The following is a 25489-nucleotide window of genomic DNA, read 5'->3' on the forward strand; positions in this document are numbered from 1 at the left end:
TCTCAACTGTCAGCTGAATACGACGTGTCTGAACATTTGGTGACAAAAATGCTGGGTTCAGACGTTATGTGGGCAAAAGGTGACTTATCCCACACTCTCTCTTGAAAGCGTCTCTGAAGTCAGCAGTCACTGTTAGTTACTGTGGGGGCCAGTCTGCACCAGCGACTCTCAGAACTCCCCCCGCCCATTCTTTTATTTTTGGCTGTTGGGTCTCCATCGCTGTGCGGGCTCTTCTGCAGTTGTGCTGAGCGGGGGCGACTCCCTACTTGCAGCACCCAAGCTTCCCTTGTTGCAGAGCCTGGGCTCCAGAGCACGGGCTCAGCACTTGCGGGGCACGGGCTTCGTCGTCCCGAGGCATGTGGGATATTCCTGGATCGCAGATCCAACTTGTGTCTCCTGCAATGGCAGGCGGATTCTTCACCCCTGTGCCGCCAGGGAAGCCTCCCTGCCCCTTTGCATGCCTCTCCTGTCAGTCACGAGCTTATAAAAGTCTGGAACACGCAGATTACCTACTGCAGAACCAGTCTTTGCCCCGATATGAACAAATACTGCCACTCAGAGACAGAAGTTTTATTCTTTCTCAATTTACTAGTAACACGCATTTAACACGTGCTCACCTCCCATGTGATTAATCTCTCAATGCTTCCCTTTCCCTGCCTCCGTCCCTCACCTTCACTGCAGTATAACCAGTCTTTGCAGCCTGGTGTAGCTTATCAGACTTCGTTCATGGTCAGACAAATACATGCAAGCATCCCAGATACAAGCACTAGGAGGCTGGATTTGTCCTTGTTGGTTTTTACAAAAATAGATATCAGATATTAGACATCATTTTGATTTGCTTTTATGTATCACTGTTATCGGTTGAATGTTTGTGTCCCCCACAGTTCATATGCTGAAATCCTAACTTCCACTGTGATGGTATTAGGAGGTGGAGCTTTTGGGAGGGGATTAGGTCATGAGGATGAAGCCCTCGTCAACGGGATTAGTGTCCTTATCTAAGAGGTCCCGCCTCCACCATGTGAGGATACAGTGAAGGGATGACTGACTGTGAACCAGGACCTTGTCCCTCCCCAGCAAGGAATCCGCTGGCACCTTCAGCTTGGATTTCTCAGCCTCTAGAACTATGAGAAATAAATGGCTATTGTTTAAGCCTTCAGGTCTCTGGTATCTTTGTTCAGTTTAGTTCAGTCTCTCAGTCATGTCCGACTCTTTGTGACCCCATGAATCGCAGCACGCCAGGCCTCCCTGTCCATCACCAACTCCCGGAGTTCACTCAGACTCATGTCCATCGAGTCAGTGATGCCCTCCAGCCATCTCATCCTCGGTCGTCCCCTTCTCCTCCTGCCCCCAATCCCTCCCAGCGTCAGAGTCTTTTCCAATTAGTCAACTCTTCACATGAGGTGGCCAAAGTACTGGAGTTTCAGCTTTAGTATCATTCCTTCCAAAGAAATCCCAGGGCTGATCTCCTTCAGAATGGACTGGTTGGATCTCCTTGTAGTCCAAGCGACTCTCAAGAGTCTTCTCCAACACCACAGTTCAAAAGCATCAATTCTTCGGTGCTCAGCCTTCTTCACGGTCCAACTCTCACATCCATACATGACCACAGGTAAAACCATAGCCTTGACTAGACGGACCTTAGTCGGCAAAGTAATGTCTCTGCTTTTGAATATGCTATCTAGGTTGGTCATAACTTTCCTTCCAAGGAGTAAGCGTCTTTTAATTTCATGGCTGCAATCACCATCTGCAGTGATTTTGGAGCCCCAAAAATAAAGTCTGACACTGTTTCCACTGTTTCCCCATCTATTTCCCATGAAGTGATGGGACCAGATGCCATGATCTCGGTTTTCTGAATGTTGAGCTTTAAGCCAACTTTTTCACTCTCCTCTTTCACTTTCATCAGGAGGCTTTTTAGTTCCTCTTCACTTTCTGCCATAAGGGTGGTATCATCTGCACATCTGAGGTTATTGATATTTCTCCTGGCAATCTTGATTCCAGCTTGTGTTTCTTCCAGTCCAGCGTTTCTCATGATGTACTCTGCATAGACGTTAAATAAGCAGGGTGACAATATACAGCCTTGATGTACTCCTTTTCCTATTCGGAACCAGTCTGTTGTTCCATGTCCAGTTCTAACTGTTGCTTCCTGACCTGCATACAGGTTTCTCAAGAGGCAGGTCAGGTGGTCTGGTATTCCCATCTCTTTCAGAATTTTCCACAGTTTATTGTGATCCACACAATCAAAGGCTTTGGCATAGTCAATAAAGCAGAAATAGATGTTTTTTTCTGGAACTCTCTCTTGCTTTTCCCATGATCCAGCGGATGTTGGCAATTTGATCTCTGGTTCCTCTGCCTTTTCTAAAACCAGCTTGAACATCAGGAAGTTCACGATTCATGTATTGCTTAAGCTACCCAAATGGACTGAGATAACCTCAGCTCTCCCCTTCCTCAATCAATACATCCCAAATCCATCTTATCTTTTAAAAATAGCTGTAAAATGTTTCTTAATATGAATATACCAAAGGAGATTTATGTCATTGGCTGATCAATGAATATTCTGATAATTTCCAAATAATTTTTTTTCCATGTTCGTTACAAACAATGCTGGGGAAAACTTCTATGATCAAAAGTCCTACGCTAGTGTTTTGTTTCTATAGAATAGAGTTACACATGTAGAATCGCTGCACCCAAATTAATGTGCATTTAATTTAAAAAAATAGACACTGCCAGATTAATTCCCGAAAAGAGGCTCCAGAGATTCACATTTCCGACAGCAATATGATAAGCGTCTCTCACCCCCAAGGGTGGCAGGGAAGAGAGGCAGCAGGAATGCTGATCACGCACACAGTCTTAAACACCTTTAAATGCCCAGAGAAAGAAGCTTACCATCGAAAATTACACGGCACTCTCCTGATGCTCTCAGCTATCAGGACATGAGCGCTGAACCTTGGAGATGGCAGGCAGGAGCAGGCTGAATTCAGCCCGCACGGAACACTGCTGAACAGTGGCAAGTGCTACTGTGGGGCACTGAGAAGAGCTAGCCAGAAAGCGGTATGAGACAGGGGCTCAGAGGAAAAGGACAGGGAGAAGAGCCAAATCAGGAAGACTTTACAGGGACTTCTCCGGTGGCCCAGCGGTAAAGAATCCACCTTGCAACGCACAGGCCATGGGTTCGATCCCTGGTTGGGGAGCTAAGATCCCACATAGCGTGGAGCCACTGAACCCACGTGCCACGACCGCTGAGCCTGTCTCCTGCAACCACGGAACCGAGCGCCCCAACTAGAGGGTCCGGGGGCTGCATGGAAAGATCCCACACGATGCAACGAAGATCCCTTGTGCCACAGTTAGGCTCCAACACAGCCAAGGCAGTGAATCAAGTCTTTAAAAAAGAAGGCGTATTCTCCAGAGTGGGAGATGCAAATGATCAATGCGCACAGCAGAGGATGTTCAATATCCTCAGTCATCGCGGAAAGGCAATCAAAACCACCACGGGTTACCACCTCGCACCCACCAAGATCACCATAATCAAAAAGACACGGCAACCTAGGTGAACCCTGAAAACGTTACGCTCAGTCAAAGGACCCAGATACAAAATGCCTCCTGTGGTACCACTCTCTGTATATAAACTGCCCAGGGTAGGCAAATCCAGAGGCAGGAAGCACATTCGCGGTTGCCACCGTGGGGGAGGGGAACTAGAGATTAAGTGCTCAAGGGATTTGTTGATGAAATTTCTTTGATGCCATGCGGAATCCGACAGTGGAAACGGGGAGGACCACGCGGCATAGCACACCTGACCAGGGCGCGCTGCACGGCATCTGGGCCACAGCTCAGTCTTGAAAATGAAGACCCTGTACTAACAAACACCAGCGCAGCTCCGGGGCGGGGCGTGAACGCTGAGGATGAACAGGGGACTCAGTCAAGGCAGGCGACTTTCGAGCCAACGAGAAGAAACGGATGGGATAGCAAACGGAAATTCTCCAGCATTTCTGACGAGGAAAAGCGCTAAGAGGCGGAGAAGCATGAGATTCCACAGAGGATGTGCCTGCTGCACGGAGCGGCACGGAGCGGCACGGAGGTGGGCCGTGGCGGCCCGTTTCCAGAAGCGTCTGTACCCGCTGGAAGCAGCAGGCTGATGCCGCGGGGTCTGTGCGGGTGGCGTGTCCAGCGGGGCTGCAGGGGGCAGCGCTGAGGGTCAGGAGACTGTCTCCCGAGGGAGGCGCATCCAGAGAGAGCGGAAGGGCAGAGAGGGCGGCGCCCAGGAAAGGCGCTAGAGCCCGGGGAAAGGCGCTAGAGCCCGGGGAAACGCGCTGCTCTCTGCGGGGGTCCGCGCCGGCGGACAGGAGGCCGGTGCAGGGGCCGCCCGCGCATCCTCTTCGCCCAGAGGGGTCCCCGACCGCCCAGAGCCCCGGCAACTAGCGTGGGCTCGGGCCCTCCTGCTGGCCCGTGAGGTTTAAGCGGACGCCTGCTTGGGGCATGGGCTTCCGGCGAGGACACTCGTTTCGTGCCCAGTAAAGGGAGAAAAACCAGCGGGGCACCGTGGCCTTTCCTGCTTTGGGGTCCCATCGCCCGAGGACGGGACGCGTGGGTAGGGGCCAGCTTGGAGCCGCAGCGCGTATTTAGCACACGCACGGGTACCTGACCATGCTGGCGAGCCGCCGCGCCGCGCCTGGAAGGGCTGACCCCCAGACTCCTTTTCATAACTCAAAGTGCCCTTCACCGAGGGCTGCATTACTTGCAGAGGATCCATCAGGGTCTAGGACTTGCTCTTCAGCTGCTTCTCTTGCTCCTCCACTGCCGCTGGTCTGAGGTGTCACGGTTCATTAACCTATCAGTCCTCTGCAAGCTTCTGTGTATCTCAGAGCCTGGGCTAAACTTTCTAGGGTTATTGCAACAACAAACGAAATGTTCTGTTCTCGGGAACTTTTATCCAAGTAGGGGAAACATTTAAAAAGCCAGCCAATTGGGGGAAGACCGTGAGTGCGCTGCGCACAGACCTATTTGCTCCCTTCCCAACCAGTGACGCTGGTCCCAGGTTTGTCCCTCTACCAGGTGGCTGAGTTTTGGCCTTGGCTCTCCTGGCACACTTTGCCCAGGCGTCCTGACTGGCTTCTCTTCTCACTCGTTATGGCACAGCATTGGCAGGCGGACCATTTATGCAAGTCAGGATTTTCAGTCCAAAAATTATTCCACTTACTTCTTAAAAAAAAAATCTAAATTAGGTAATTTTTCTTTTTAGGAAAAAATTGACTACAAACAAAAATGAAAGACAGTTTTTTTTTTAGAAACTTCTTATACAGGTGAAACAGAGATGGTCTTCTGTTTCTGAGAAATGACGTTTTCTGACACAAATCATGCCTTAGTCTGCCATTCATTAGCAGTGAGAACAGCTTTCTTAAAAGGGTGAACTATTGTGATACATTTATTGAAAGAAATCAAAGAAGGAGGAAAATGAGGTACTTTCATTTCCTTAAAATCTGGTGAGGTTTTAGGTACACGCACAGGTGGAAAGTTTGGTCAGGCGATACCAGGGGAGAGGCCAGTGATAGAGGACGCTCTGGCTGTGTTTTTTCCCAGTCGTGTTTATTTCTTCACTTATCCTGTGCCAGTCACTCTATACAGCTCATGTTATTATTATTTCCACTTTTTGGGAGAGTCTCTGAAAGTACGCATTTCTCGCCAAGGTTACATAGCTACAGAGGGACAGAGCCGGGCTTCCCAGGAGGCACTAGCGATAAAGGATGTGCCTGCAAATACAGGAGACGCAAGAGACACAGGTTCGATCCCTGGGTCGGGAAGATCCCTTGGAGGAGGGCACAGCAACCCACTCCAGCATCCTTGCCTGGAGAATGCCATGCACAGAGGAGCCTGGCGGGCCATGGTCCACGGGGCCACAGAGAGTCAGACCGGACGGAAGCGACTTAGCGTGCACACGTGCCAGAGTCCGCGTGTGGTCTGTGAGCCTCCGAGTCTTCAGAGCACTCGCGTTAGTTTCTTGTTGCTGCTGTAACAAACTACCCCCATTTTTGTGCCTTAAAACAACACAAGTGTCTTATATCACAACCACCAGCGCCATGACAGCTGACAGTTGCCATGGCAACAGCTGAAAGCCTGTCTACAAGGACATAAAGGGGTGCTCTCCCAGCCCTGGGCGTATTATACCCCTGTGCTCGGGTAAGTCATGAATACTCCTCCCTCTCTTCACTCAGCCCCCTCCCTTTTGCCTTGACCTTCCGTATATATATTGTGTCCCAGGCCAAGTCAGGGTGAGAAGTTGATTTTCGAACTGAGTCCCCGCTTTTCCATTCTCTGGCCATTGAGTAAAGCTTGTGCTGATTTAGGCTCAGCGTCAGTTTCTTTTCTGATTGTGTGAATCTGAATGAAAAAAGAAGCTTCCCCACCGAGGAAGAGGCCTTCAGTCTGGCTAGGACCTAAGTGGACATGCTGCTGTTCAGTTGCTAAGTCGTGTCTGACTTTTTGTAACCCCAAGGACCACAGGCTCCTCTGTCCTTCACCGTCTTCCAGAGTTTGCTCCAATTCATGTCCATCGAGTTGGTGATGTCATCCAACCATCTCATCCTCTGTCGTCCCCTTCTCCTCCCGCCTTCAATCTTTCCCAGTATCGGGGTCTTTTCAAATGAGTCAGTTCTTCGCATCAGGTGGCCAAAGTATTGGAGTTTCAGCTTCAGCATCAGTCCTTCCAATGAATATTCAGGACTGATTTCCTTTAGGATGGACCGGTTGGATCTCCTTGCAGTCCAAGGGACTCTCAAGAGTCTTCTCCAACACCACAGTTCAAAAGCAGCAATTCTTCAGCACTCAGCCTTCTTTATGGTTCAACTCTCACATCCGTACGTGACTACTAGAAAAACCGTAGCCTTGACTAGATGGACCTTTGTCCACAAAATGACTATACATCTCTTTGCCTACAACCGATTTGGTAATAACCCTCTTAAAAGGACCCTGCGGTTATATTGGGTCTACCTGAATAATCCAGGCTCAGCTCCCCACCGCAAGATCCTTAATTTAATCACATCACAAAACCTGCTTTTGACATGGAAAGTGACATATTCCCAGGCCCTGGGGATTCGAATGAGGCCTTCTGGCCTCCTGTTCTGGCATGACAGTTTTGTAGTCGGGGGTGGTTCATTCCTATCTCTGCACAGGGGTGTAGCATCGTGTGAGTCTGCTCTAACCGATGCAACCACTCTACTGACGGACATGTAGCTCCTTGGGAAGTACTTCCCCAGAGCTACTCTGGAATTCAAATTAACATGTATCAGAAAAAGAAAGGGAAGAACTGAAGAAACGAATTTAAACCACCACATTTTGGCAGAGCAAACGCATTAGCCTCTGACCCAAAGGTGCAAGAAACGGGGCTGTGCACAGCAGTAGGTCACGTGGCACGTGGCTCTGGCACCATTACCAGCTTCCCCGAAACAAGACTTTCAAACAGCATCTGAAATTGGCAACTGAAGCTAGAGATATAACATGGAAATAAACATCAGACAATTTTATTTTCTGAGATGCTGTTATTGAGGATGAAGTATAATGCCACGCTTTGGAGAGGAACCCTCACCTGCATGAGTTGTACCACGTGATGCTGGTTTGATATTAAGATCCCTAGTCTCTTACCCTCACCAAGAGAAAATACTATGCGAGATGGGTTTATTTCTACAAGGAAACAGAATGTGATTTCATGGATCGATTGTAAAGAAGGGCTGTGCCTGATTGACCTCTCCCACAGTGTGTCCGGAAGACAAAAAATAAAACACTGAAAAAGTATAAGGGATGCAGGGGAAAAAAAAGTTTCGAGGTTATATTTTAGATTTGCAAGAGCTATCTAGATGGAGCTAGTACAGTAACTTCATACCCGAATGATGGCCTTTATCAACATTAAATCCAAAACAGAAAAGTAAACTCTCCTCGCATGTTGACCACAGGTCAGACGCTCTCCCGTACTGCAGGTGCATCAGCTCACTCAAGCTTCCCAACAATCTTCAAAGCTTTGTCCTGCCGTTTTTACGATTCCCATTTTCCAGATGTGAGACCAGAGAGGCTCAGCAACTCGCCTAAGGCCACACAGCAGAGCCACGCCGTGAGTTTAGGACCCTGCTCCCCAGGCTGTGTGCTCAGGCACTGCTTCTCAACAGGTCTTCATGGGAGATGTCCCCGCATGGCAGTGACGTCTTTAACAGGAGAACAAAGGAAAGGAAAAGTGTGGATAAAAAGAAGGAAAACAGTCACCCAGGGGCCCATGTATCTATTTTTCTAGTCACTTTTCTCTGTTGTTCAGTCTCAGTCACGCCCAGCTCTGTGTGACCCCGTGGACTGTAGCCCACCAGGCTCTCTGTCCACGGGATTTTTCAGGGAAGAACACTGGGGCGGGACGCCATGCCCTCCTCCAGGGGATCTTCCCCACCCAGGGACCTGCGCCGTGTCTCCTGCATTGGCAGGCGGATTCTTTACCGCTGAGCCACCAGGGGAGCCTGATTTCCTCTCTGCGCATACACACACGCGCACACCAAACAAACACAAACGTGCACCAGGAGACGTGGCCGGAGAAGTCTGTCCAAAGGATAAAAAAGACCACCCAGGATCCCGCTTTTGTAGCCCTTTAAAAACTGCACTGAAAGTGATAATAACCTGGAGGAAACAGCTCAAGGATGATAAGCTGCCTTCCCCACTCAAAGGGATAATCACGCTAAAGTGAGATGCAGAGGGCACATGGTCAGTGGACGCAGGCGGAGGTTTTGGCTTCAGAGGATTAACTTAAACTTGCTACAGATTCTTCAGCGGGTGCCGATGCAAGGCTGCGTCGTACAAAAGCTGGTACAACCAACCACGGGTCACTCAAAGGAGACTTTTTTCTTCCTGGGTATGTAGGTATCCACAGCAACACACTGTCCCAGATTGTTACCCTGTATTTCTGTTACTTGTTTTCCTTTTTACAGGAAGACCTGCTAATTATATATATATAACATGTGATATATACATGCATTACATATATATAGATAATATACATATTTAATTGCTGGGAGCAGAGAGGAAAGTATGGAAGGGGAGAGAAAAGAGGAGCGGGAAAGAACAAGAGAGGGGACTGTCTCAATTTCCAACATTTTGTTCCCATGTTCTGCTTCTGACACTCTCCTCCCCCTTGTGCCCCTATTACAAATAGGGGCAAAAAATAGGGGCATAACCTCAACAACAACAGTGACTGAAAACCACTTCTGAAGGACAGATTAGATCGTCAGGGCCTCTGGATCAGTCGAGAACGTCGACAGTCTGCAAATTATAAAAACGATACGATTCTCCTCCCCAAGTGCGTGCATCTCAGCCGCCAGCTTTACGCCGCCCTCACCAAAGCTGCTGCTGCGAGTTCAGCCCATTCCACCCACATCAGAGCAGAAATCTGACTCACAGGTTGAAAGGCAGGAAGAGACTTGTGACTTTAATCTCATCCTGTGGTTGCCAATCCTGCCTGTGCCTCAACCCTCTAGAGAACGTTCAGCAGTTCAGACCCCCAGGGCTCAACTGGAAGAGTATTCTGGAAAGACGGGACCTGAGCATCTATACTCTAATAAGCAACCGAGGTAAGATCCTGGGACATCATATGATAAGAAATATATGTTTGGTCTTCATCTCTGTTCCTGGCACAGAACTCCTAAAACTTACCTTTAAGAGTCAAGAAGATGACCTTTGTTATTGATAACAAGCCAGCCCGTTTTAACCACATCTGAGTTTATGTTAATGAGGTGACTTTGGAAAAGCCCCTCTAAGGATGGGAGCCCCGGTTGCCAGAGAAACAAGACATGTGATCAGAGGGCTAGGATTTCAGCTTCATCACCCCGGCCAATCTTCCAGGAGGGGAGAGTGGCTGAAAATTGAGTTCTACCATCAATAGCCATCGATCTGATCAAGCACACCTATGTAATGAAACCTTCACAGACATCTCTGAAGAATGGGGTTCAGATTGCTTCTGGGTTGATAAGCACGTGGAGGTTCTGGACGGGTGGCTTGTCCAGAGAAAGCACGGACGCACCCCGCCCCAGGGTCCCTCCCCCGACCCTCCCATCACCTCCTCCATCGGCCGCTTAGAATGAACTGGTGACTTGGTAAGGGGCTTCCCTGGTGCTGAGCGTAAAGAATCTGCCTGCCGAGGCAGAAGACGTGGGTGCAGTCCCCGAGTCAGGAGGATCCCCTGGAGAAGAGAGCGGCAACCAGCCCAGTGCTCTTGCCTGGGAAGTGCCATGGACAGTGGGGCCTGGGGGCTACAGTCCAGGGGGTCTCAGAAGGATTGGACACGACTGAGCGACTGAGCAGGAACAATCTAGCAGGCACACGGCTCTCCTGCGCTCTGTGAGCCGCTCTGGCAAATGACTGAACCCGAGGGGGAAGTCGTGGGAACCTCTGGTGTGTAGCCGAGCAGGACAGAAGTTGTGGGTAAGCCGGGGACTCCCCACTTGCCATCGGCGACTTCAGTGGGAGGTAGTCTTATGATACTGAGCCCATAACTGGTGGGAGCCGAAGCTAACTCTTGGTAAACGGTGTCAGAACTGAACTGAACTGTGGAACACCCAGCTGGTGTCACAGAACCCCTTGGTATGGAAAGCCCACATAACTGCTGTCAGATGTGGGGTGAGCAGCAGAGCTTAGCAGGGGAAACAGAGGGCAGTGTCTTCGCTTACATTAGGAAATTCTAAAGCTTCTGGAACCAGTGCTGTGATTCATCTCCTCACTGTTCAGGGAAGGGCACTGAAGCCCAGAAACTCACATGCAAATCACAGCAACCATAACCATCACACTATCATGGCAGCTAATACGTACAGAGCACCTACTATGCGCCACTGAGGTGTGTGCTCTTATTGCGTCTGATACTTGTGTTTAGGTACTGTTATTATGCCACTTCACTGATAAGGAGGCTGAGGTTCAGAGAGGTTAAGTAACTGGCTCAAGGTCACACAGCTGGCAGATGGCAAAACCAGCAGTCTGAATCCAGAGCTCTTACCCTCAACCATGGGGACACCCTGCCTCTTACGTAATTTACTGATATTTTTCACACAGTAGAACTCAGTCAGTTTTCATTTTTGGAATTTATAGCCTTGCTGTTGTTTAGTTGCTAAGTCGCGTCCGACTCTTTGTGACCCCGTGGACTGCAGCCTACCAGCCTCCTGTCTATGGAATTTCCTAGGCAAGAATATTGGAGTGGAGTGCCATTTCCTTCTCCAGGGATCTTCCTGACCCAGGGATCAAACCTGCACCTCCGGCCTCTCCTGCACTGGCAGATTCTTTACCACTGAGTCACTGGGAAGCCCTCACAGCCTTATGCTCAGAATAAAATCAGAGAGATAAGCACATTGCCCAGTCTCAACACCGCCCTCTGCCGCCTTCTATATTTCACTTGTTTCTTTGGAATTCCTAAGTGCTGGGTAATAAGTAAAATGCTTGATCTCCTCGAGTTCTCTCATCAATTCCATGACATAGGTATCATTATCCCCACTTTACAGATGAGAAAACTGAGGCTTAGAAAGCCACGTGACTTGCTCCAGGTCCCACAGCCAGTAAGTTGCAGGGCAGGGGTTTTAACTTTGGTCTGTTGGACTCCAAAGAACCCAGCCTCCCTGTGTTTCTATTCTGTTGCTTTTCACATTGCTGTAAATCCTCAGACTCTTCCAGACGTCACACACAGCCCAGAGAGACGAGTGCTGTTAAGCGTTGAATTGCTGAGATGCTGGAGTCCCAACCCCCAGTTCCTACGACCTCATTTGGAAATAGGGTCTCTGCCAAGGACCAAGTCAAGATGAGGCTGGGGCTGTGCCCAGCCCCACGTGCCCATGTTGGTACAAAAGGGAGAGGCTTGGACCCAGAGACAGATGCTCATAGAAGGAAGATGCTGGGAAAACCAAGGAGGAGCGCTGTGTCGAAGCCAAAGGTCTGAGGCCCCTGGGAGTCAAAGCAGAGGCAGGGGACAGTCCTTTTTTTCTTTTTTTTAAGACTTTTGGTTTGATGTGGACCGATTTTTTAAGTCTTTATTGAATTTGTTACAATATTGTTTCTGGTTTTGGTTTTGGTTTTTTGGTCGTGAGGCATGGGGGAGACTTCACTCCCTGACCAGGGATCGAACCTGCCACGCCTGCGTTGGAAGGCGAAGTCCTAACTGCCAGACCACCCGGGAAGTCCCCGGGGAACAGATCTTTTCACACATGGATCTCTCAGAGGATCCCGACCTTGCCCACGCCCTGAATTCCACTTGCAGCCCCAGCACAGTGAGACAGTACGTTCCTGTGGCTTGAGCCGCCCATTCTGTGGCGCTGTGTTTGCAGCCCCAGGAACAACACACGTGCCTTCCACACGGCTTCAGCCCCGGCATCTGTTTCCCCATCAGCAGGGCCAGCAGCCCTTCCCCATCCTCATCCCCATGCTCAGGACGAGCAGCCCGCCAGGACACTCACCTTCATCGTAGAGTTGAACGGTGCTGCCAGATATGATGGCCGGCAGGCCGTTTTGACCACACGCATCCCCAGATGTGACCTGGAACAGAATGTGTGGGACTATTAGCCAAGTCTTGGATGAGAAAAAACAGAAAAACTCAGGAAAGAAATTCAAGGCCGCAAGGGCGCCTCACAAATTAAAGTCTCCACTTCTAGAAACCACCCCGCTTTCTATGACGCCTCAGAGAAACTAATACCCTGATCTAAAGGACTGGATTCCCAGGTTGACAAGAGCTTTGCACGGTCTATGCCTGCTCTCAGCAAGCCCCGTGAGCCTGGGCAGGACAGACCCCTCCGTACAGATGGGACTCCCAGGCAAAGGGGGGCGCTGGTGTGACCAGTGAGGGGACAAGAGCATGACGGGCTGGGAGGTTAGCCACACCCCAGGGTCCCGCACACAAGCACAGCCTCCAGGCCACACTCTCCTCAGATTCAGGAAGCCGCCCGTTGCTGTTTTTCTGCTCCACCCCCACCCTCTTCATGGGGCTGTTGCAACCCCTTTCCAACTTTAGGTCACTGCTGGATGATTATTTTTTCTTCTGTTATTTATTGCTGACATTTAAAAAGGTTACACATATAGGTACACTCACATGGAAAGAAACAAGGATTGCAAAGAGAGTATTTGCTACCCAATGTCATTTTCGTAACAAATGATCCCGCTCATAATTGGCATTAACTGAATATTGATTATATGCTAAGTACTTTGCATATCTTATTTTGTTAACATTATTAGTAGTGTAATATATGTTAATAAGTGCAGAGAGAAAAAAAAGCTAAAAGACTACGCATCTTTTGGAAGACGACTTTATATTTTGGTAGCAGTTTTGTTTAAAAGAAGCTTGTGTTTGGAAGTTTCCTGGACACCGGAGTTGTGACAACCAAGAACCGTCTCCAGACACTGCCGGTGGCGAGGCAGAACCACCGCCAGTTGAGAACCACCGGTCCAGACCCACCTGCACCTGTGCACCGATGGATGGGAATCAGTCACCATGGAGACTCAGGTTCCATGGGCCCCCTTCCCTGCGATTTCTGGTTCCCTGGGCCTTGAGTGAGGCCCCTAGGAGCCTGCACTTTTAACAGCTCCTCGATGGGTTCCGGAGGTTTGCGTCCCACTGAGCAACCCCCGGCAGCAGCGACCGCCGCACCGCTGACGCCCACGAGCCTCGGGCAGGCCCCTCCCTCTGCCGTCACCCCGCCCCTCCCGACCAATAGCTGGTGACGCAGAGGCCGTAAGGACACCACCTTGTGCGTGTCTGCTTCCGGGTCATTCTCTTGGGCTTCAGCTCTTCGGGGAACACTCATTTGGTTACCCATTGTTCCTGCAACAGAGAGAGAGACTCAGCAAACTAAAACCCAAGAGGAACAGAAGTCTCACGTCTGTGTGCAAAACTAAGATGCGGAGGCCTGCCCCGTCCCTGTGGGTGTGTTATCACAAGCCCGGGGAGACCAATTGTTCACGTCTGTTTTGAGGAATGAGGGAAGATTTGGGGCTCATGAATTCAACACAATTAAAGTTAAATGCAGGAGCTTCCCTGGTGGCCCAGCGATTAGAACTCCACGCTTGAGCTGCACGGAGCACGGGTTCCATCTCTGGTGGGGGAACTAAGATCTCACAAGCTGTGTCGTGTGGCCAAAAAAAGTGTAATAAAGAGTTTGGTGGTTTAGTCGCTAAGTCGTGTCCGACTCTTGTGACCTCACAGACTGTAGCCCGCCAGGCTCCTCTGTGCACGGGATTCTCCAGACAGGAATACTGGAGTGGGTTGCCGTTTCCTTCTCCAGAGTAGTTTGGAACCTAAACAAGAGTGGGTGTATGCGTACGTATAACTGATTCACTGCTGTACCGCAGGAGGCCACACAGCATTGCGAACCAGCTATACGCCCATAAACGCTCTCAAGTTGTATTTGTCTTTGTCTGTGCTGGGTCTCCATTGCCGCGCGGGTCTTTCTCTAGCTGTGGCTTCTCCCTGCAGAGACCTCTCGTTGGCAAAGCGTGGGCTTTGGGGCATGCAGGCTTCGACAGCTATGGCTTGTGGGCTGGGTACTTTCAGCTCCCTGTCTCTGGGCCCAGGCTCAGTAATTGTGGCACACAGACTCAGTTGCTCTGGAGTGTGTGGGATCTTCCTGGACCAGCGATGGAACTTGTGTTTCCTGCATTAGCAGGCGGGTTCTTTACCACTGAGCCGCTAGGGAAGATCCCTAAAATTTCTTTAAAACGCAGTCCCAGTTTTCAACTGTGTTTCATTTCTGGGGGATTATTATCATCATGAAAAGCATATTCCACGTAGATACCATTTTCTTCCTTCTTAGCCAGTCACAGCTATTAGATCAAGGAGATTTTAGAATGGGGACAGTTAAAATGATACTTCTAATTTTTAATATTCTCTGATCCTCAAACTAAATTAAGTCCTCTGTTAAAACCCCTTGTAGCACAGGCATTTTCCCATAGCACTTAGCACTACATGTTACATATGTATCTATCATATATAATAGATATCTATACTTATATATACCTATTTGGCTATATTTTCATTCATTTAGTGGTTCACCAAATATACGCGGAGCACCAGCTTGCACCGTATACTGAAGCAGGCACCAGGGTTGCAGCTGTGAGTTAAACAGATGAGCCCCTTTGACTTCATGGAGTTGAAATATGTTGAGTGGACAGTCAGTAACAGACAGTAAATCCACACATCAGGCCACATCTGATAGCTGAAGGCAGCACGTGCAGTGGTGGTGAGCACAGGGCAGGAAAAGGACAAGCTGGGCTTGAACGCTCTCCCTGCCCCTCGCTGCTGTGTGTCCTTGGATGAGTTAATTAGCTTCTCTGTGCCTCACAGGGCTGCTACAAGTATACGATTTAATGCTTGTAAGGTGGTTAGAACAATGCATGGCTCTTTATAAGCAATATAGAAGTGTTTGCTAACCCAAACACATACGGTTCAATGCTATGAACAAGAAGGTAATAGGTAACATATCTATTATTATATATGAACATTAATGGGGGCACAGAAGAGGGCAGGAAGCGGCAACACTGGGTAGGATGGTTCTGGAATGAAGCACAGCTGATCCAGACTTAACCTGGAGGGCAATACAGAATTTAGCTTCCATCTCCCTTCCCAATTAGCTGTAAGCACCGTGAGGGCAGGGACTGTCTCTCTTGACCCACAATTATAGCTCAGCACGGCGTCTGCACTGATCAGGTGTCAAATTATAACTTATTAGTTGGGCGGAGGGAATAATTATTAATAACAATCCCTCACCCCCGCAGCACTGAACTAGGCACTAACCCACGTTATCCCTAGACCCTTCAAGAGCCTCGTGACAACACTAATGACGATAGTTCACAACTGTTCACACGTCCTCAGCCCCAAGTGCTGCTTTCCCAGAGCGTGTCCTGTGCCATCTCACGTGGCCCTGCATGCCCGCGTGAAACAGGTGTTCCCGTCATGTCCCTCTAGCGGAGACGAAGCTGAGTCACAAGGAGGTAAAACCACCTTCCAAAGGTCAGCTGGTTAAAGGCCGCAGAGGGAGATTCCCGCACAGGCCGCCTCTGCTCCAGCCTCTGGGATGTTCCCCGCAGAACTCCCTTCCCCTGGAAAGGAAAGAATTGAGTCTCCCGAACGCGCCCAGGACACACATCCAGAGAAGGGCCGCGTGAGGTCTTGGCCCAGAGGACGTCTGCTTCCGGAGGTGCGGCTCCTTCAGTCCCGCTAGGCTGCCTGACTAGTGAAAAGCTGCCTTTTCACGCACACAGTGATTCCAAGGTAGCCCTTTTCCAAAGACCTGGCTGCCGACTCATCAGCCTGCTGGCTTTTGGAATAGCAGCCAAGGATTTTAATTCCTGGCCAAACGCAGCCAGTGCATCTCCAAGGATATCCATGGGAGGAGACCTGGGTAATCAAAAATTTGGGAGGCCACAACAGGGCTTTCTTGGGGGAACTCGGTAGATATCAGAATTGGGATTTTATGTATTAGCAATGGGTCATTACAACAGGTAATAAAGCTGGGCAGTGCTAAAACATACAGGGCCCCAGCTATGTTGCAATGTTTTCTATTTATAAAATCCGAGATATCCGTGCTCCCAGTAGGCCATTGCTTCACCTATAAATGGGACACTATGAAAATAATATTTGTGGGGCCCTAAATGGGAAACCTTAAAGATGGGTTAGCTTTGGTCGGAAACTAAGTTTGAGCCTGGCAGAAGAGATAGGGGCGTGGTCTATGTTACAGTTTTTGATTGGCTCTCTTGATTTCCGTGCAGTGGACAGCGCATTGATCACCATAGACTCCTGTCCTAATGAAGGCACATGACAATTTGACCTTTAACGTGATTGGTGCAACTATGGCACATGATGATTTGACCTTTAACGTGATTGGTGCAACTATGGCACATGACAATTTGACCTTTAACGTGATTGGTGCAACTATAGAAAGTCCCTTGAAACACCCCCCCCCCCCCCCCCCCCCCCCCCCCCCGCAATATTGAATATTCAAGGCCAGGGTCAGCAAATGACAGCTAGGGAACAAACCCAGTCCACAGCCTGTGTTAGGCTGGCCTGTGTGCTAACGGACTTTACACTTATAAAGGGTTGGGGAAAAAAATCAGAAGAATCATAGAGTGTGACACATGAGAATTATATGAAATTCAAATTGTGGTATCCATAAATAAAATTCTTTTGGCAGACAGCCATGCCCATTCGTTTATCTGTAGTGTACCTACAGCTGCTCTCATGTGCTGAGGCAGAGTCGGGGAGCATCAACAGAGACCAGATGGCCTGCAAAGCCTAAGATATTTACTGTCTGGCCTTTTCGAGAAAGTTTATAGGTTTTGCTCAACATCAGCCTCAGTAACATATACTCATTTTGCAAATAATGAGATTGAAGCAGCTGAGAGATTAAGTGTTGCCCAAATTAAGACTGACCAGGAACTGAACCCGCTGTGTATAAAAATAATGACAACGCTAACGACCTTAGTAACGAGGAGACAGTAATAGTAGCGGCTTCACTGGTGGCTCAGTGGTAAAGAACCCACCTGCTGGTGCAGAAGACTCGGATCTGATCCCTGGTCCAGGGAGCTCCCACGTGCCTCGGAGCAGCTAAGCCCGTGCGCCACAGCTGCTGCGGCGTGGGCTTCAGAGCCGGGTGCAGGAACTCCTGGGCCCACGAGCTGCTGCCACTGGAGCCCTCAGCCCGAGCGCCCATGCGAGGCAACACGGAGAGCCTCCCCAGCGAGAAGCGCCTGCGCCGCGTCTGGAGAGCAGGCCCTCCGGCAACCTGAGAAAAGCTTCGCACAGCAAGAGACACCTGGCACAGCTTCAGTAAATAACTACGTTTGAACGATAGTAATATTAATAAAAATAACGTTGTAGTTTAGTGGCTAAATCACGTGTTAGTCGCTAACTCATGGCTGACTCTTTGTAACCGCATGGGCTGTAGCCCGCCAGGCTCCTCTGTCCATGGGATTCTCCAGGCAAGAACACTGCAGTGGGTAGCCATGCCCTTCTCCAGGGGACCTTCCCGACCCAGAGAGCGAACCTGTGTCTTTTGCTTTGGCAGGCAGATCCTTTACTGCTGAGCCACCAGGGATGCCTCGATATAATCATAACAACAAATTTGGCGAGTGCTCATCACCTGCTGGGAAACTGTCCTGAGAGCTCCGCGTGCTGTAAATGAATTTACCCCTTACGACAAATCCGCAAGGCAGAGGTATCACCGTTCCAATTTTATAGATGAGAAAACTGAAATGCGTAGGTTAAACGCCTCAACCAAGGCCACTTGCAAAAATGGACACACAGTAGGTGACGTCTCCATCTAAATCTAGCTTTTTACAACATTAAAAATAATTTACCAATGGCTTACAAACTTTCAAAGCTCCTATTATTCAATTCACACTTAATCCAATTTGGGCGGTAACGTCAATTAAAGTGTTTGAGGTTATGAAAATTCTTTGCCCTGAGAGAGCTGTGGTGTGTGCAGACAGGATAGAAACATTGAACCCGCAGGAGCCTGGGTTCCGTATCCCGGCCATCGCAGGTTTTAAGGCGCCTCTCCGGCAGTGTCGAGGCCAAATGGCCTGAAAGAAGGAAAATCCATTTGCACGTCTTTTGCAGGGACAACTTGGACTCAGATAACATTGGTTTCCGCCAGCAGTTACAGCATATGTGTTGTGAAATTGCTTCTGCCTTTCAAATTTTGCAAAGGGGCCAGATTTCCATGCGACGAAAACAAACGGTTACTGCCACCTATCGGTCAAAGTCAGTATTGGCCGAAACAAACGTATTGGGACTCTGCGACCCCGTGGACTGCAGCCCACCAGTAAGGCCAACACGTCTGGGGACGTCAAAGGAAAGGCTTTCACGTTTACAATCACACCTTTTGTTAAAGGTTTGCATGAGCGTGGCAAGTCCTTTTCTGCCCCAAAGAGGTTGCTGCTGTCTTTAGTCGCTCAGCCATGTCCGACTCTTTGTGACCCCGTGGACTGTAGCCCACCAGGCTCCTCTGTCCGTGGGATTCTCCAGGCAAGATACTGGAGTGGGCTGCCATGCCCTCCTCCAGGGGATCTTCCCGACCCAGGGATCGAACCTGCGTCTCCCACACTACAGGCAGGTTCTATACCATCTGAGCCACCAGGGACGCCCGCCCCAAAGATGGTGCAACTGATAAGGAAGTAATGTTGATCACAGCTGACTGGGGGCGCGCCAGTGCTGAGACCTCTAGAGAGCAGTGCCGTCGAATAAGGGTGTGGGCCCTGGGGGCTAAACACCCAGGTGCGAGTCCCCACTCAGCCACCTACTGAATGAGTGACACCGGGCAAGTTACCGAGCCTCACGGGGCCTCAGCTTCCTCTTCTGTAAAATGGGGATAATAAGGGCACACACTCCAGAGGTTGCTGTGAGAGTTCAAGGCACTAATACATAGAAGGTACCCCATACAGGGAGTGGCACATGGTGAAGGGGTGCCCTGAAGGTGTCCTCCGTGATTAGAAGTATCACCATGATCATCACTGATACTTTCAGAGATGTCTGATACAAGCAGCTAAGGAACTTGGCGGCGCTTCTGATTTCCGTGATCACTTCACACAGTCGGACCGGGATCCTGGATTTGTATTTTCAGCAAGTGCACACAGGTATGGGGGCTGTGATGGAGAGCAACCCCCAGGATGTCCTGGGGATGAGGACATTCTGGGGAGGCGGACCTTTCCTGTTAGAGCCAGGGAAGTCCTAGGCAAGCCAGGATGAGTTGATCACCCTGAAAGCCGTATCAGGGACTCTGTGTGGCAGGAACCCTTTTTATCCCCATTTAGCAGATGGCAAAACTGAGGCTGCAGGTGGTCCAGACTGGACCATTCCTGTCTGTGATGAAGCTTCCTCCAGTCTCCAACAGAGGAGAAGAATACATCAGATGATGAGTTTTCTCCATCAAGAAAAACATATTCTTTGAAAGAGCTCGGTTTTTATTTTGGACAAAAAAAAAAAAAAAAAAATTTGAAGGTGGTATCACAACGTCCTTTCATGACCTGATGGTGTGCGTAGTTTTGTTCTTATGAATGTTCTCTTTTAATCTGACACTAAACACAAGTCTCCATATGGCAGAGAGGTTTGTTTTTGAAATTAGACTCAGGGGCCTAGCATTTGGAGGACGTGGGCTAGGCCTTTGGCTGGGGGTCATTCAGAGGAGAAAGTCTCCTTACTTTCCATTTCCCAGCTCTCTTATTGAGGCCAGTCTTCACACTGTTACACATTCCAACCCCCACGGGAGATTTCAGTCCCCGTGTCCAGGCCCCGCCAGACCCATCCCATCAGAGCCCCTGGGCGGGGCCTGGGCATCAGAATATTTCCAGGATCTCCGGGTGACTTCTATGATGGCGAGGGCTGAGAGGTGCCATCCTGGACATTTTGGGCCAGGGACTCCCCCAGGTGCTGGCTCCCCTGGTACATAGAGCCAGGGTCCGGATTCTCAGAGAGAGGAAGGGCATTGGCTTTCAACATCCACAAATCACAGCCATCTCAGCGAGTCTGAAAATGTTTGCAACCCTTTCAAAGCACTCTTTTATTTTTGGCCAAACTGTCCATGTGGCAGGCAGGGTCTCCGTTTCCTGACCAAGGATAGAACCCAGGCGGTGGCGGCGATGATGACCATCCTGACTACGAGGCTGGCGGGGGCTCCCGAGGCGGGAGTTTTTAGTGTTCCCATTTTACAGATGCATCACGTGAGTCCAGAGAGCCTGAATTCCTTGCCTAAGACCATGCTGAATTATGTTCCCCTACAAATTCACATGTAGAAATCCTAACCCAGCATGACTGTATTCAGAGACAGATCAGAGGACGTTATAAGCGTGGGGCTCTAACCCTAAGGATTAGCAGCCTTATAAGAGAAAACACCCAAGAGCTTGCTTTCTCTCTTTACCATGTGAGGACCCCACGAGAGGTCAGAGGTGTGAAGGCTGCAAGCAAGGAAAAGAACTTCCACCAAAACTGGAATTAGTTAGGATCTTCATCTTGGATTTATTAGCCTCTAGGGTTATGGGAAAACAAATATCTGTTGTTCAAGTCACCCAGTCTGTGGGCTGTTTGTTTTTTTTGGTTACACTGCTGGAGCTGACTGATACAGATCATTGGCTAGGAAGAGGGAGCATCAGGACGTAACCCTTAGCAGCCTGGCTCCACAGTTCGAGCTCTAAGCTTTTTCTTTCTCTTACTGTCTCCTCTACCACATAAGTTATGTTAAATTTTATAAAGTATTTGCATGTAATGTAATACAACATAGACTATAAAATATTTATTGCACATCTGTTTTTGCAATGAGAAATCAAAATCATAACTAGTCAAGGAACATAGCCAGATCCAAAGTGAATGAAAAATTGAGAAGTCATCAATAGTCTCTGGGAAGATTTAGCCCAAGGGCTTGGCAGCAGTCAGACGAGAAGAAGGTCAGTTCTCACTGTTCATGTCTCCTGTTACTGCTGTAATCACCTCAGCTCTGTTTTGACCCACAAGTGAACTAGCCATTCAGGGAAGTTTTCTGTGCATCTCTCCTCGTTTACTCCAGGGAATGGTGTTCATCAGCCTCCTCTAATGTAATTAATCAATGAATCAGTTTTAGAGGGTTTGAACTGAATGACTTTGACATGAAACATTTATAAGCTTAAAGTGCAACATGTTCTACTTTGATACATTTATATAGTGTAATATGGTTGCCAATACAGTGATATTTACCATATGATGCAATTAAATGTCTGCACTGGTTTCCTGAGCCCTCAGTCTCCATGCTACTGCTCCTTACAAGCCCCTTCCCTTAAACACCTTTCCTCTTGTCCCCGCCCACTCCTCCCACCGCTGACTCTTCATTGAGCTACAAGTTAACGATATGTCCTCCTTCTCCAAACAGGTCGAACACCAGATGTGGTACCAGCTGCCCTAGAGAAAGAGCGTTTCTACGGCGGCCGTGCTGGCAGTTAAATGACTGTCAGATGGAGGAGGAAGTCCTCAAAGGGCGCAATGGCGACAGAGTTAGTCACTGGGTAAACGGAAACACCTTTGATCAATGCAGTGGAATGTAGGTAAACTGGGGGCCCTCCTCACCACCCACTGAGGGCGGTGCCACCAGGAGCAGGCTGGCATGCCCGACAGAACAAGCCCTCTGCCCCCAGCTCCAAAGACAGCATCAAGGTGAGTGATGAGAACAGACGTGCTGGGCCCCGCGGTCCTGCACCACCCGCGGTCCTGCACCGTGCTGGAACACGGGCTGCTGTGTGCAGAGAGGGCTGAAAGCCGTTCCTCTCTGGGCCCCAGCCCTGCGCCCAGTGCCCTGGTATGTGTGGGTTCAGGGCGAGGGCCTCCTTATCAAACCGCTGCTGAGTGTTTGAGGAGATCTGGGAATTGAGGTCCTGCTGTTGGAATGCTGTCTTGTGTTTGTGTCCCTTTACCCATCGCGGTTTCTAGAAGGCTCAGAGCTCAGCATCTTATCCCGAGTGTTGCCCCAAACATCTTTAGGCTAATAGTGATGGCAGGTAACATTAGCCGCAGCCTTACTAGGAGCTTGGCAGGGTCAGGAGTGGGGTGGGGCAGGAGAGGCGTCAGCGCCCACAATGCAAGGAGGCGGCCCCTTCGAGGTTGGACTGGTACGATGGGCACCTCAGAGTGAGTGCCTCCCCACATTGCCCCTGCAAGAGGCCCAGCACTGGGCACTTGACTTCCATTGTTTCCGTTTTTTCTTACAGCAGCCTGTTATCCCCAAATTACGCAGATAAAGACACTGAGGCTTAATGATGCAAGCCCTTCACCCTGAGAACGTAAACTCCTCGGGGCAGGTACCCACTTATCCTGGTTGCACAGAGTGTGCCCTCAAGTTATATCTGCTGATTTAATGGATAAAGGAGAGTAAAGGAACCCTGATCAGATAGAAAGTTCTGGTGAGGCAGAGCTAAGGTTGATCCTGGTTCCACAGGACTAAGGCATTCAGACCCTTCAGGCTGCCCAGCCCAGCCCAGCTCCGGGCAGCAGGAGAAGCTGCTGACACGGTGACTCTCCACAAATGTTTGAGCTGCCAGCGGCTCGGGTGGGCCTGCAGGAGCGGCCCTGCCCTCCGGGGCCTTTCCCAAACCTCTCTGTGCGTCCCCGTCGCCCCCAGAAGCCAGCCAGGATGGGCTCACCCAGGCCCGGTTCTCCCCTGAAGCACGTGCCTTTCCCTACAAAGACAACCCTTCCCGAGTTTCAGAACCCTGTGGGAAAAAACAGCCACCCTGATTTGGGACTCCTTCAGTCGAAATCCATGTTTGCAGGGCCCTCCCTTGGTTTTTATTTAGGGGCGGAGCTATACGGCTTCGCAGGTGGCTCATTGGTAAAGAATCTGCTTACCAATGCAGGAGATGCAGGTTCAGTCCCTGGGTCTGAGAGATTCCCCTGGAGGAGGGAAGGGCAGCCCACTCCAGTATTCCTGCCTGGGAAGCCCCATGGACAGAGGAGCCTGGCGGGGTACAGTCCATGGGGTCACAGAGAGTCGGACAGGACTGAGTGACTGAGCGGGCACACGCGCACACACACACCGGGATCTACACACTCCAGGCCTCTAAGGCAGCTCAACTCTAGCAGGGCATGATGACAGCGGGGTCAGATGCCTCCTGGTGCAAAGTTTAATGGGGTGCCAGAAAACTCAGCCATCAAGATAAATAATATATATATATATTTCAATAATGTATTATCTTAAAAAAACAGAATTAATGCTGGGACCGATTCTTCACAAAATGTGTGGTTACTTAGTTCATTGTGGATGTTTTCGCATTCGTTGAAAATTTTAAAAATATTGCTTTAAAATATAATCTATTTCAAAGATGGAGTTCTTTGGCGTCTCTTAAATTCTGCCCCCAGGGAGAGGACAGAGCCTCACTCATCTCACTGAAGTCAGCTCTGACGGGAGCCCAGTTTCACAGCTTCCCTTCCGAGAGATCCAGGAGTCGCTACCCACCCCTCCCCAGCCTCATTTTCCTGATATCACATGGAGACGACGATAACAATGAAAATAACAGCTAATGCTCATTAAGCACGTCGCTAGGTGCTCCCTGCCTTGGCCCCTCAGTCCTCGTGGATGTCACTTTGATCTCGAGACTATTAACTTGCCTATTTCACCGACGAAGACCCTGAAGCTCGGAGAGTGCAGGCACCCACCCCAGGGCGCCCCGCCAGTCGGTGGTGGGGCTGAGACTGGACCGGGCGTCAGCAGGGCTCCAGACCACCTGCTCTCCCATCACCATCGCTGTTCAAGGCAGCCAACGGAGTTTCTGAGGGCAACGCAGTTTCTGGAGTCTGCTGCTGGGATCGGAATCCTGCAGGCGCCTCCAGGGGAGGTTGTCAATGTTAAATAAGAGCCCAATTCACCAAAGTCCCTGGGGGAGTCCTTCTCCTCATCTCCTTCACCTCCTTAGGCGCTGCCCCCAGACACAGCCTCAAAGCTGGCTCTGCACTGGGGGACTCTAGTTCTGATGGTGGTCTCCCAGGCACACAGCATGCCCCTCCATCCGCTGACTCTCCCCCCAAGGTTTACACTTGAAGTGACATGCAACGGGTCCATGCAAATAGTTATTTCTGCTGTTTTGAACTCAACACTGCCCACACTATCATGTAATCCTTGTATCCTTTTAGGTAGGGCTATCTTTGGGTCCATTTCGCAGATGGTGAAACTGAGGCCCTCGCAGACCCAATGCCACACAGTGACTCACTGGCAGAGCCAGGGTCAAGCTCAACCCTCTCTGGCCTCTGGCTTCTATAGTTCATCATCCGCAAAGAACAAACTCTCCGGCCTTGCTGAAAAGATCTGGAAGCAGTTACCTGCAAGCCCCCGGTGGGAGTGTCTTCTGTCCTTGGTGTCTCCTGGAGCTGCTTCCGCGTGGAGTGCTGTGCGTCCAGCTGGTGCTGCCCAGTGCCAGGCTGTCAACTGAGCCCAGCTCCTTGCCCTTTGCTTCCTCGTCCGGAGCCTGCTGGCTGAATACACAGAGCAGGGCAAACACAAGCCTGGGTGGAGCTCGCCTCTCCCGGGCCGCCCTGCAGGAGCGGCTTCTCTTCCTGGCCCGGGGGCTGGCCTCGCCTCTCCCGGAGAACCCGAGCCCCCGACTGCTCTTGTGCTGACGCCTCCCTGGCCCCACGAGCGTCCTGTCCTCACCGGCCGCGTCCGCTCAGGCTGACCTGGGCAGCTAGCTCCCTTCCCCAGTGACCACAGGGCCTGGGGAAAGCTGGGAAAACACGTTCTGTGAGGTTCTGCAGTTCTGTCTGCCTTTCACCTTCATTCTTTCTGAGACACCACCAAAGGGGGAGGAAACACCATCTCACCCCCCACAGCCTCCAGTCACGTAAACATCCCTCCCAAAGGCCTGTGGGTACTGGAAAGCGGGTAACCTAAGGGTGGTTTACTGCTCTGGAGACAGGGCCTAGCACTGGAAAGGGCATTCTTCTTTCCTGCAAGCTAGAAATTCAAGACGGGCCATTCAACGTATTTAATTCCAGCAAGGATGTTTA

The 25489-nt window shown here is 50.1% G+C and overlaps 1 protein-coding gene across 11 annotated transcripts in view; it reads right to left on the reverse strand.

Annotated features, from left to right (window-relative positions):
• Window positions 1-24934, reverse strand: part of BCAS1 (brain enriched myelin associated protein 1) — a 99085-nt gene extending 74151 nt beyond the window's left edge. For all 11 annotated transcript variants that reach the window (XM_027977346.2, XM_042230292.1, XM_027977345.2 and 8 more), the window contains exons 1-3: window positions 24806-24934; window positions 13725-13801; window positions 12444-12522 (exon numbers count right to left, since the gene is read on the reverse strand). In XM_027977346.2, the coding sequence (XP_027833147.1) occupies window positions 12444-12522; window positions 13725-13796 (151 nt within the window). In that variant the 5' untranslated portion in view covers window positions 13797-13801; window positions 24806-24934. The remainder of the gene's footprint in view (window positions 1-12443; window positions 12523-13724; window positions 13802-24805) is intronic.
• Between the last annotated feature and the right edge of the window lie 555 nt (window positions 24935-25489).

Source organism: Ovis aries, chromosome 13 (genome assembly GCF_016772045.2).
Source record: "Ovis aries strain OAR_USU_Benz2616 breed Rambouillet chromosome 13, ARS-UI_Ramb_v3.0, whole genome shotgun sequence".
Taxonomy (NCBI): domain Eukaryota; kingdom Metazoa; phylum Chordata; class Mammalia; order Artiodactyla; family Bovidae; genus Ovis; species Ovis aries.